Source organism: Amia ocellicauda, chromosome 3 (assembly GCF_036373705.1).
Source record: "Amia ocellicauda isolate fAmiCal2 chromosome 3, fAmiCal2.hap1, whole genome shotgun sequence".
In the NCBI taxonomy this organism is placed as follows: domain Eukaryota; kingdom Metazoa; phylum Chordata; class Actinopteri; order Amiiformes; family Amiidae; genus Amia; species Amia ocellicauda.
The window spans coordinates 37,348,481-37,361,003 of record NC_089852.1 but is presented as its reverse complement, the minus strand read 5'-3'; the positions used below and the strand labels follow the sequence as shown (position 1 = coordinate 37,361,003).

The 12,523-nt window shown below is 37.6% G+C and overlaps 1 protein-coding gene across 1 annotated transcript in view; it reads right to left on the bottom strand.

Moving 5' to 3' along the window:
- dync2h1 (dynein cytoplasmic 2 heavy chain 1) overlaps positions 1–12,523 on the bottom strand; it is a 138,195-nt gene that overhangs the window by 8,051 nt on the left and 117,621 nt on the right. The window contains exons 86-87 of the mRNA XM_066699286.1: positions 9,217–9,426; positions 5,459–5,548 (exon numbers count right to left, since the gene is read on the bottom strand). Coding sequence (XP_066555383.1) covers positions 5,459–5,548; positions 9,217–9,426 — 300 coding nt within the window. The remainder of the gene's footprint in view (positions 1–5,458; positions 5,549–9,216; positions 9,427–12,523) is intronic.

Sequence of the window (12,523 nt, the reverse complement as noted above, 5' to 3'; positions counted from 1 at the left end):
TAATATAGTGTAGCCAGAAAGACAGTTCCTGCCTGTCGTGTCATAAACTCCTCTTCACGGAGTAATAAAATCTGTAGGCTAATCTTAGCTGGTGGAATTCTATGTTTATAAATGTAATGTAATGTACAGTCCAAAACCACATTAAGTTCAAATAGATTCGTGCATTTTCCATTTCAGAAATTTGATCCTTATCTTTTCTAATCCCTGCGGGCAAGCTGTGCTTCACGTACTGAATATAAGAAGCAGCAGCATACAGACTGCTGGTTATTCACCTTATTCTTTATGAGATTAGTTTAAATATTGCTTTAAACTTTGAATCACTGTCACATTATGCCCCCTGCTCTAGCCCACCATGGGCTTATTTAGCTGATTAAAGCAGTGCTTGTGCAGGGTGAGGACAAAACTACTTTATAAGGTATCTATTGGCTCTGTGAGATGCAGGGTGCTATTATGCCTCAAAGTGGTTATACCTGATAAAATGTTTAATCTTTAAAGGCTCTTAACATGCCTCTTAACAAAAAAAAAAAAAAAAAAAAAAAAAAAGTTTTAATTTCTATGCAGGTTAAAAAAAGAACTGATTAAATCCTAAATGACTCTTGTAATGCCTAGTTCTAGTTACAAATTACAGCTTAACTACAATTCCTGCATCACAATTCTGAGGATGTCTGGAGAAAACTGCAGATTGTATATTTTCCAGTCAAATAAATCTAATATAGTAAACTTAAAAATATGATTCATTTTTTAATAGCAAACCTGCATTGAAACCCAGCCACTGAGTGTAAACCACAGAATAATAGCATGCTTTTTCAGGGACAAACCTTTTTCAAATGTCACATGGCTTATCCATGTCTTATCCTGAGATCAACTTTAGTACTCATGTGTGCAGCGGTCATCTTTCACAACTCTGGGAATATTTGTGATCTGTCAGTTGAAATGGGACTGGAGTTTTGTCTCCTAGGGAGTTACAGAGAGTTGTCTGGATAGTATGCAGTCAAGTCTAAGAAGTCACAGCACGGATACAGTCTTGAGCACTTGTATTGACTCTCCGCCACATTGTGGTTTTTAAATTCAGCCTCATTCTTTCTCTGCGTCTTACACGACTTCAGAAAGACATCGCAGAGAAAGGACAGGTGTTTTAATGTCTGCGTTGTGGCTCAACTCCAGCAGAGACAAACAGAACTGCAACTTGGCTGAAGTCCCTGTTCCCGAGTGAGGGGCCAGGGATTCTGTTTAAACCGGTCTGGGCCTGTTTCAGGCTGACTGCTCTGCCTGGCACTGCATTAGAAATTACTACAATGCCAATGTGTTCATTAGGCTCCGGGCTGTGGAAAGCAGAAGAACGGTACAAGACTGTGCATCTCTAGCAAAACCTTTTGTTTTCTTTAGGCACTGATATGTAGGGTTCCTCGAGGTCGGGAAAAATAAAAAAACAACACATAAGCTTGCAGTGGAGAACATTTTCTTGTTCATTAAGTACACAATACAAATAGTACGACAAAAAAACACTGATTTTAATGTCACATGCAAAGATCTGTTAAAGATCCAAGACTTATAGGAAGAGGACTAATTTAATCAAGCATAGGGTCTTTCCCTTTATGTTTGAGGTGTGCTAATAATTGTTTTCTATCCTAGAATCTGAAGACAGAAGTCAAGTCCAAAGATGATTATGCAATGTCAAATTAAAGGTTGGTTAACAATATGTAAAATAATCTGCATAACTCATTTGAATATTTTACTAGCTCATAAGATTCAATTAACTCAATTACAAAACTGCCATTCCACTAGATGGCACACCCTCTCAATGACAGAAAGCTGATTTCAGTATATGGTGGTCACGATTTTTTCCTTTAAATACTTATAATTTAGTTTTTACTTTATATTAACAGAAATGTTAATTTAACACAAATCTACCAACTGTAAACTAACTTAATTTAGCAGGAGATGAATAGACTTTAAGGTATTGAACATACAATAAAAACAAGGAATTTATCATGCAGAAAGGGTGTCATTTTAAACAATGGGAAATATCATGTAAATGTCAATATAACTAACCTTGGGCCGGATTAAATCAAAACGTTGACACAATGATTCGAAGAAAGTGGCATCTTACTAAAAAAGCCGCAACTGAGTATAGTTCTGTAGTTTTCTATTAGCGGGTGGGTCAAAGTTTTGATTTAATCCGGCCCCTTGTTACAACTTATGTAAGACCTGTTCAATGCATTACTGTTTTAATGTTCTTTCCAATACTTGTTATAGGAACACCCACTGTCCCGCGAATCCTAAAAGAATAGGAAAAGGAAGCTATTGCCCAGAGCTAATCCCTGCAATGGAAAGTTAAAAGTTATACGATTATTCTCAAAGGTTAGGGAGAAAACTCTTCCTTCCTTTTGAGTTGCGCCCAAAGTGGCTTGATTGCAAAGTCAGGAAAAATATCACACCTGTCAACACAGATGGTATATTTTACTATACTTCAGTGTTTATCTATTGCCTAATCTACAATGCTATTTTATACAATGCTTTGCTAAAATAATAATATAACTAAAATAAATACTAAAGCTACAGGTATTCTATGTTTTCAAGAGATGGCAGTAAAATGATTTACAACTCTACCCAGTTCTTTTCAAGAAACATGCTGTTGGAGTATATTCCTGTCTCTCAGTATAAATCTGGGCCCCTCTCTCCATTAGTTTGTCATCAATTGAGGTGATTGAACTGATTTTTCATAAGTATGGTGAAAATCATTCCACATGTGCTGTATTCTCTAGCGGATAGCTTATTTTGTGTACCACCAGGGATATAGTTACTTCTGGCACACAATCATTTTTGTTGCACAGCTCTGTAATGTTGGAATGTGTTCCCTAGAGATATCAGGAGTATTCCCGCATAACCTTTGTTTAAAACTGAATTAAGATTTCTGTTTTACAGAGCATATAAACCAGTTATAGTTGATTGAAACCTATTGCTTCAACTGAAATGGATATATAAGAATCTGATTTGGAACCTTGAAAAAGGAATGCAACTTGAATTGGGAGGTATTCAAAAATAAAGAGAAAAGAATGAGAACTGTCAATTTGGCATTCTAACTGGAAATAGAAATGAACCCCAGTGTTGGACACATCCTCCTACAACCCAGTGAGTGACACTGTCTATGAAACAAAGGCTCAGCTCACACTTTGTGATTCTCTAACAGGAGCACGGCACTTTAACAGTGTGTGAGAAAGGTAATTGAGCAGAAAACCGCATCCATCGTTCTCTTATTGTACAAATGTTAAAGAGTAATTAAACGCCAAAGCAAATAATCTCACTAAACACATTGAATTACACAATTTCAAATATACATCTATCCAATATAGAATTTAAAATGTATTGAATGTTAAAAATAAAATACAATAAAACTAAATAAAATCAATGTGCAAAGTGGGGTCAAACTGAAGTATTTATTTTGTGCTTTACCTCGAGATCTGCATGTGTTATCTTAAATGAAAATCAAAGGGCATCGACTAATGAATATGCAAATAGGACGGGCTTCTGAAACTGACCGTCCTTGGGGCTTACATTTTCCCCATCACTTAATCAATTAATTAGAAGGACAATTAAGAAGCAAAACGAACTAAGGTGCTTTAATGGGGTAATTTATTTAATGTACAGAATCCAGTGGTTAATATTTGGGTATTGAAGTGTATTGATCTTTGTAAAGATTATATTACACTAGCTGAATTCATCCATTTATAACCATTCAAAATATTTGACATTATTCTGTCTTTGGAATATTATTATTATTCTTTATTTCTTAGCAAACATCCTTATCCAGGGCGACTTACAAAATAAAAGCACAACACAAAGTGAATAAATTATATTAAAATTAGTTTTTAAGACATACTGTATCAAATAAATGTAACCAATGCCAAACAAAGCAACAGTACTGACCACTTTTCATAAAGCTATTTTTGATCACTCTCTCTATAGGCTATGACTTTATTGGAGTGTGCCAGGCATTCCTGAGTATTTCAGTGTGTTCCTCATATTCATTTTATTTAAGGTTTCTGTTTACCTTAAACAACACTGAGGCAGAGAGGGTCTTTAATAATCCCGGTAAATAACGAGCACTGATACAAACCTCTTGTAACTGTCTCTGAATTATGTAAATTTACTCTATGAAAATGTTTCCTTCATCTACTAAATTTGTTTATTATTTTTCATGGGATCTAAAAATGACTGTGTTTCCCTTAGGTAATATTAGCATGTACCATCTTCTGAAATGAATAATTCAATGCCAGCTATTTGAGATGCTTAATATTCACAAAGCACTGTCTTAGTCAAGGTCGGCATGTTCGATTCATTGGACTTCTTGTTAGCCATTTAATTTTTTTAATTTGATGCATCTTTTGATATTTTTTTAATGTGCATAAAGGATTGAAGGGGTGCTGCCAATCATAAAGGTATTTATAGGAATTAATTACCTATAACAGGTTTGTTTTAGCTGATCATTGGAAAACAATTTCCCACTTAAAACTAAATATTTGGAAACTGTAGAACTATCCTACACTGGCTTACAAAAAACACTGGAATTCATAAAGATAATCCAGTCCGTAATTAATTGATAAATCTGATAAATTACTGGATTATTCCAAGTAACCAAGATTAACAAAATATTAAGTGGCTATACCTTAATTTTCTTAGCACCCCTTACAAATGTATTACACTTATGCAAAACAAAACATGACTAATTCTTAATAATGTATGCTCAAGCTGTTACAAACATCCCCATGAACATAATGTGTGGAAGCACATTTAAACTTAATCAGAGAAAGATCTATGCTGATCAAATGATGCACATTCTGTGGTGGTGTGGGGGGGAAATCACCTCATATTTGTAAACAAAAACATATTGAAACAGTAGCACAGATTTTGTAAAGCTTTGATTAGATCATCAACCAGCATAGCCAAGCCAAAAACATGTTCAGACGTGCACTGTGGTTTTAAAATCAACTCCAAAAACATAATTGGGTTCCTGAACAAATAAACACATCTCCCAAAAACCTGACCATCTGTTGAGTGTCAAAAGACAAGAGCTGTATGTGACCCCTGGGAGATGTGACTGCTGAGTAATTTGAATGAGCCTTTTAATCCGTGGACATTTCTCCTGGGCTAGTGTGTCTTGTTTCAGCTACATGCACTGCCATATGGTTTGTCCTATTAACAGACCCTGCTACTCATTCCTTGTATTTTTTTTTTTTAAATTAAGTAATTCCCACTAAATAAACTTAGAGATATGTGACTGAAAGTATTGCTAAGGAAAACAGGATTCATAGAAAACAAAGAACTACAGAGGAAAGGGAAGGCGCTCTGAATGCTAGAGCTTTAGATGACACGAATACTTGCAATGTTTAGTAATGAATGTTGAGCATAGATAAATTATACATGTGTGCATCTCTCAATAGAAGGCACTGTATTTTACCTGTATAGCAAGTGCTCGAGCCACCACTGCTCTGAGGTACAGCATGGGATCTTCTGGGCCTTCCCATTTGTTCTGCCAACTCAGTGGACACTGCAAAAGAGACAGATAGGTTTCTGAAATGCACACACAGCTACATACGAGAGCCTCACATTGCTATTCCTGAAGACCAGCTCGAACTTCTAGTTTTCACCACATGTTCTAAATAACCAGTGTGACCCAGGGAACATACTGTCCTGATAGTGCTAAAACAAAGAAACCCTTATATACAGTGCATCCAGAAAGTATTCACACCGCTTGTTATGTTACAGCCTTATTCCAAAATGGATTAAATTCATTATTTTCCTCAAAATTCTACAAACAATACCCCATAATGACAACGTGAAAGAAGTTTGTTTGGAAACAGGATGCCCCTGAGCTCAATTTTGAGTGTCATGGCAAAGGCTGTGAATACTTATGTACATGTGCTTTTTTTTGTTTTTTATTTTTAATAAATTTGCAAAGATTTCAAACAAACTTCTTTCACGTTGTCATTATGGGGTATTGTTTGTAGGATTTTTAGGAAAATAATGAATTTAATCCATTTTGGAATAAGGCTGTAACATAACAAAATGTGGAAAAAGTGAAGCGCTGTGAATACCTTTCCGGATGCACTGTATGTAAGCCTGATGTTGTGTATTCAAATTTCAGCAGTAACAGGTACTTTAATGGCATTAGATTGAATATTGTAAATTACTGACCTCCTAGGACTCTTCTCTGATGACACGGTAAAAGACACACATAGCACAAAAAGCACCAATTGAGACAAGCACTAATATTTAAGGTGTACTATTACAGTATAAACTATTATTTCAAATCCACTAATCTTGCTTCTAGGCACAGGAAAACCTGGAGATCAGCTGAATAAGCACAGCATTATTCTCTCTCCTTCCCCGTTGTCGAAATCTCACAAGGCCAAGCAAGAGCTCTGAACAATGAGAAAATAATTGTTCATCACATCAAAATGCAAGTACATAATTAATATGAATGAAGCCAGATTAAAGAGGTGCAACTCATACGTACAGTGTTAATAAGTAAAGTTTGACATTTACAAGGAATTAATTAATCAACCGGAGCTCATTGTGAAGACACTGGATTGTGAATACTCTGGTCACAACAAGGTCGCATCGCCCAGCATTGAGTTTTCATTGTATAAATGGAAAACAATCCTAAGTAGGGCTCATTGCATGTCACCTTTTCAACTGTAATGATTATTCTCTAATTAAAAGCAGGTTAGGCTTACAGTGTTACATTAGGAAAAGTCTTACTGAATGCATTGTACAGGGTACCATTCCATGAACTAAATATCTATCAACAAGTAACACAGCTAAAAAGAGACAGAAGATTATACGTATTCAATTCTATAGCATTAGTCAATTTATAATCTCATTTTGCAACTGTCCATATTATGAATGAGGATGCTGATAGTTTACAGAAGGAAATTAAGTGGATCTACATACTGGTATGGTGAGGAATCAGGAACTCAGCTCATGAAAGCCCGTGAGTCATCACACAGCATTTCTGTTTATTAATTTAGTTTTTGAGCCTTTGTTTAGTAATTATAATCCCACAGTAGCAAGGTACAATGTCACAGCCACAGCGGAACACGTAATTGTCCCTGAAAGTAATACATTCTGTCAAAACTAAAATTAAAGCTGATCATAATTTCCCAGCAACACGAGAAGGTCAGTGTCTGGTGGAGTTTAAATCAGTCTAATGGAATTTGATTAACAAAACATGGATGTGTTTATAATGTTCCATCTTTGAAAGAGCCCTTGGTAGCTCCCTGTTATGTTAATTACCTCTCGAGAACAGTGAGCGCTATGTGGCATCAGAGGAGGAGAGCCGTGGAGTCCATATTGTATGTAAAGAAAAAAAAGAAAAAATAGGCAAGAAAACAAAACCTGCAGGGGGTTCAAGGCTTGTAACTTGTAAGAAACTGTGATGGTAAAAATATTATCATGATCATCAGCATCAATGTTCGTGTATGTGTACTATGTCATCATCAAGGATATTGCTTGCGATTGCACGTTAATGTACCTAACGCACATGTATCTAACTCTTGAACAGTGCAGAATGCTGTGAGACTACAAGCGTTACATTTCTGTACATTGTGGACATCCATTTTCTATTTGTATATCGCAGTCATGTACATTTCATCCACTTCTGTGTTTGTTTGTTCGATCGTTGTAAAGCTGGGTATACTCACTCCAGAATGATTGCCCCCTTGTTCTGTGTATGAAGAGGATCTATATAAGAATTATGTGAATATTTACTTGGTGGGTATTTCATTTTTTAATCCAGCGTTATATTTATAGAAGTCTTTTACGTTTTGTCAGTGTAATTTAGGACATTCAGAGCTTTTCTAGCCTAATGTTTAGTTTTCATCTGTTCGCAAACAACCTTGCTCGTCTTATCCTATCGATCCTATTTCCATTTGCAAATGATCCTCATTATTTTATAATCCCAGATTCATTCCTTTGAAGGACCTCCATAACAAACACATCCACTTTCCCACTGTAGAGAAACCTTTTGTCTAATTTTCTTGTGTTTCGACACATTCGTTTTTAAATAGTGTCCTCAGATATTTTTTTCAATTCCTTACCAGTTTTAGTGGTTTCTAGAGAACCCACAGCAATTCCCTTCCCAATTTTGAAAAAGCTCCATCGAGTCAGATCAAAGTAGCCTCTTAACCTGGGGAGAATCAGAAACTAATTTCTTTAAACTTGACTTATTTAAACCCTTAAAAAGGCTAACTACTTTGAAGAATTTCCATCTCTGCTCACATTTCATAAGATTGTTGAACAGTGGATAATGAAAGCTAACCTGGGATTTTCAGTTTTTGTGGGCGACACATGAGATCGGATTAACTCACTAGAATGATCTCACCACGCCAGCTTTGTAAGAGGGATGCGACTCTGACTTGGTGATGTCACACAGAGCTCCAAGAGGATACGCATCTCTAAGGAGTGCAAACATCAGCAAAAGAGACTCTTTGATTTATAAAAGCCATTGCGTAACACGAAAAAATACCCCGGGTATCTTTTCCTGCTTATAATTCAAGGCCTCATTTAAATAAATTCACTTTGTTCATGGCTACATTTGAAGTTGCAGTGTTGATAGAACTGTGGTCTTAATCCCTTCAGCTGCACAACCCTTCACCAAATCCCTTTAACCAGAAAAGGGATATCTCTAAGTGGCGTCGATTATGATAATTAAAGGAGGAAGTAAACAGTAGATCAGAGCTTACACTTTGAATGGAAATAGTTCAAGAACATCTGACTCTTTTACCGGGTGTAGTTTAGATCCCAAATTATTATTATTCACACCACATTACCAAAAAGTACTGGGACAACAGATGAAACGTAAAAGCCGGTTGTGCATATGGAGCAGGCCTGAGAGAATTTGTACTCTGTGAGATTGGGACTCAGAGGAGCTGTGAGATATGATCAAGCCTTTTCTACTTGATCCAGTGTTACAATTCCAGCTCCCAATATGAGATGCATTGGTAGAGGTAGGGGCCTACATTACAAAAGCCAAACAACTGCAGGCAGTACACTGCTACACAGCATTCATACTGTTTTGCCATTGTACCCCTCACATAAATCCACCTGAACATTCCCATTCTAGTACAATTCATTACTAGCAGAAAGAGACTTGCCCCAGTCCTTTTAGTAATCTGCTTACATACATAAACAGACCTTGAAACGACTTTCTCTCACCTCCTGATTCAGCAACGCAGTGGCAAGTTTCTGCACGTCGGACGTCAGCAAAGAAGTGCCTCGAATGACTTTGCTGAGAGCTGCCAGGGACTGATGGATACTCTGCACCAGGCGGATGGCGTTGAACTGCTCCAGAATGATGAAAGACAACACGGGGGAACCCTGGCTCTTGCTTGGTGGAGATACCTTCTGATGAATGAGTGAAGAGCCCTGAAACAAAGATCACAATCCTGAGGAGTGACTACAGGTCTCTCTGGCTCAAGCTGTGAAATGCATCATGTTGTAAACTGACTTTTGGTATTTTAAAGGGATGGATGTAACCTCGGCTCGTTCTCAGAGTGAGGGCAAAGTCAAGATTTCACACTGCATACACTTCTCAGCATATTCACATTTATTTCACAGCAAAGACAATTGATCACCACGTGCTAGCCAGAAGATATTTCACCACACATTTCAAAAGAAGTACTGCACTCAATGTGAAAACAGCCCTCTAAAAAATCATTTAAACTGTAATGTTGCCACATGTAACCAGAGCGATGAATCACACAACTGAAAGAACCAGTGTGTTGCCATTGATCTCAGTTAAAAAAATACTTTTGAAACTTCATGTCTAAGAAGCTAGGAGCAGTGCTGATATCTGCAGCTGCAGCAAATTGAGTCCTTGTTCTCAAAATGTAATTATTCTACTAATGTTCACAATTCTTCCTAGGAATACTTGCATTGTATCGTCATTGTTAACAGGTGAACAGCAGCAGAAATGCAAAGAGAGAGAGAGAGAAAATATTTTCACCATAAAGATTTCATATTAATTCAGCACCCCACCTCCATTGAACATTTCCAGCACCGTCACCCAGTTACAATCAAGAGACCTGTCATTAACAGAGGTGTGCATTTAAGTACAGCCCTTGAGGTCTGTTTGAGTTGCTAGACTGGAGGATGCTTTTTGTACATCACCTACCAGTCTCTGTTTACACAATGTGCGTGTGCATAGAAAAGTCATAAGGCGGCAGCATTCTGGAACCTCTGCATTCAACTGACATTTCCTCTCTTCTGTGGTAGATGTGTATCTAAAGATTTATATGTATTTTATTTTTTACATAATTATTATGGTTCCGTTTTTTCACTCGAATGGCAGGGTCGTTTATCAGCACTAGATATGTTCTGTACATTTCCAGAGAGGTCAGATCAACCTTGAAACATAAACACAGTTTAATGAATGATGAAGACACCACGTATTCGGATTTGAAAGCGTATGTCTAAATATGAAGTAATTGAAGAATTGCGAACACAAGGGAGTCAAAGAACATGTTGGACAAGAGAAAGCTAAATAATTCAGTACAGTGCCTTTCATGACATCTCAATAACTCTGATTTTGGCAACTGTACGCCCACAGAATGGCAGGTAGGTACATAGGGAGATAACAGTTTGCTGATGTAATCAGGAGCCAAACTGTTCAAGACCTTGGATGTGAGCAGCAGAATTTAAAGTGTATTCTGAAATCCACAGGGAGCCAGTGCACGGACGCTAAAACAGAAGTGATATGCTCACTTAGCTTACTTTGGTTTAGTTTTTTTGTTAGGATCTGAGCAGCCAAATTCTGAGCACACAGCAACCTATGAAGAACAAATCGAGCCCAAGACCAAGCCTGCTTTAGCTCCACTGCATCAGCCTAGGGGAGACGTGAACGGCTGTGAGACGGAGGTGAGAATAGGACACCTTCACAACACTGCCAGGAAGGTCCTCGAATGCTGGCCTCAGATCAAAGGTGACACCAAGATGCCTGACCTGAATACTTACACTGATTCCAATGTCTGTAAGATATGACTGAAACCCAAAGCAGTTCCAGTAACACAAACATCCTTCTATAAGCTATTCAGCAAGATAGTGTGGTGAACTGTATCAAAGGCTGAACTAAGGTCTAGCAGAACAAGAATGGAACAAAATATCAGTCAGAGGTCATCTATAAATCGTGATTTACGAGAGCTATTTCAAATGCTATGCACTGATCTGCACTAAATTGGTTCATGCAGCTTGTTTACGGATTATAACTGAATGATAACGACTCGTTCTTTAACTTTTGCCAAAAATTATAAGTTAGATATCGGCTGATAATTATTAAGCAATTTCAGAGCAGACGGAACGATTTCAGAACTCAATGATTCATTGAGGATAGGTGTGGCCATGGGACAGAGAATTGAAGAGTTTGAACACAACAGGGCAGTAGGAATAGAATCCAAGGAATAGGCAGTAGGTTTCATTTGAGTAGGCTAATCATTTCAGATATCTGCATGAAACTCTATGAATTGAAGAGTACATAAGCAGTCGTCAACAGAGGAGTCACACAATCAAGTCATACAATCTGACTTTTTTGACATGTTTTGAATTTTGGAAAAAAAAAAGAAATTGGATTATCAATTGTATTTTATTGACTCTTCAAGGGTAGAGTCCTTTACTGGATTTAAGAAATGCTGAATTGTGGAAATAGGAGGATTACGGTACCCTTTTTCTAGAAATTTCCCACAGAATGCTGACTTAGCAGCTGTCAATCTATTACTATAGGATAGCTAGTGTTGCTTTAAGGCTAGAACATGACCAGAGAGACCTGTATCCCTCCACCTACATTCCAATTTGCACACATGACATTTCATGGCGCGAAGCCGGTTGTTACACCAGGGGGAATGATGCGGAAAAGAGACTGCTTTAGTTAGTTAAACAAATCTAAAATGCCACTAAGGGTCACATTGTAAAGCATAATGGAGTCCTCAATACCAGCTGGCTGAGGGCCACTGACAGGAGAACTCAAAGTGGACTGCATGAAGTGTGCTGAATCAATAGGCTTAATGTGGCGAACCTTAAGCGGACGCTGGGGTCTGAGTGGCCTCTGGAACCCCCAGGTCAAAGAAAATGGCTAGATAATCCACAATACCCAGTTCAAGGGCATGCAGGTCACTAACAGGCAGAGCACAGGTGATAACAAGATCCAGTATATCAGTGGTTCTGAACACTGGTCCTGCAGGACCCCCTACCCTGCTGTTTTTTTTTTTTTCCAATAAAGATCCGTGTAAAGATCAGATAGCAGGGGTGGCTAACCCTAGTCCTGGAGAGCCACAGGGTCTACAGGTTTTTGTTTGATCCAGATCGTTAACTGCTTAATTGAACCAATTGTGGGTCTTAATTAGGCAACATCTCCCTGTGTTCAAGGTATCCAATGATTGGCAATTTAGAGAGACCGGGAAAATCTGCAGGATTGCGGCTCTCCATATTTGCCAATTCCACATCTTATTAAATAACTTGAATGAGCAGTTGT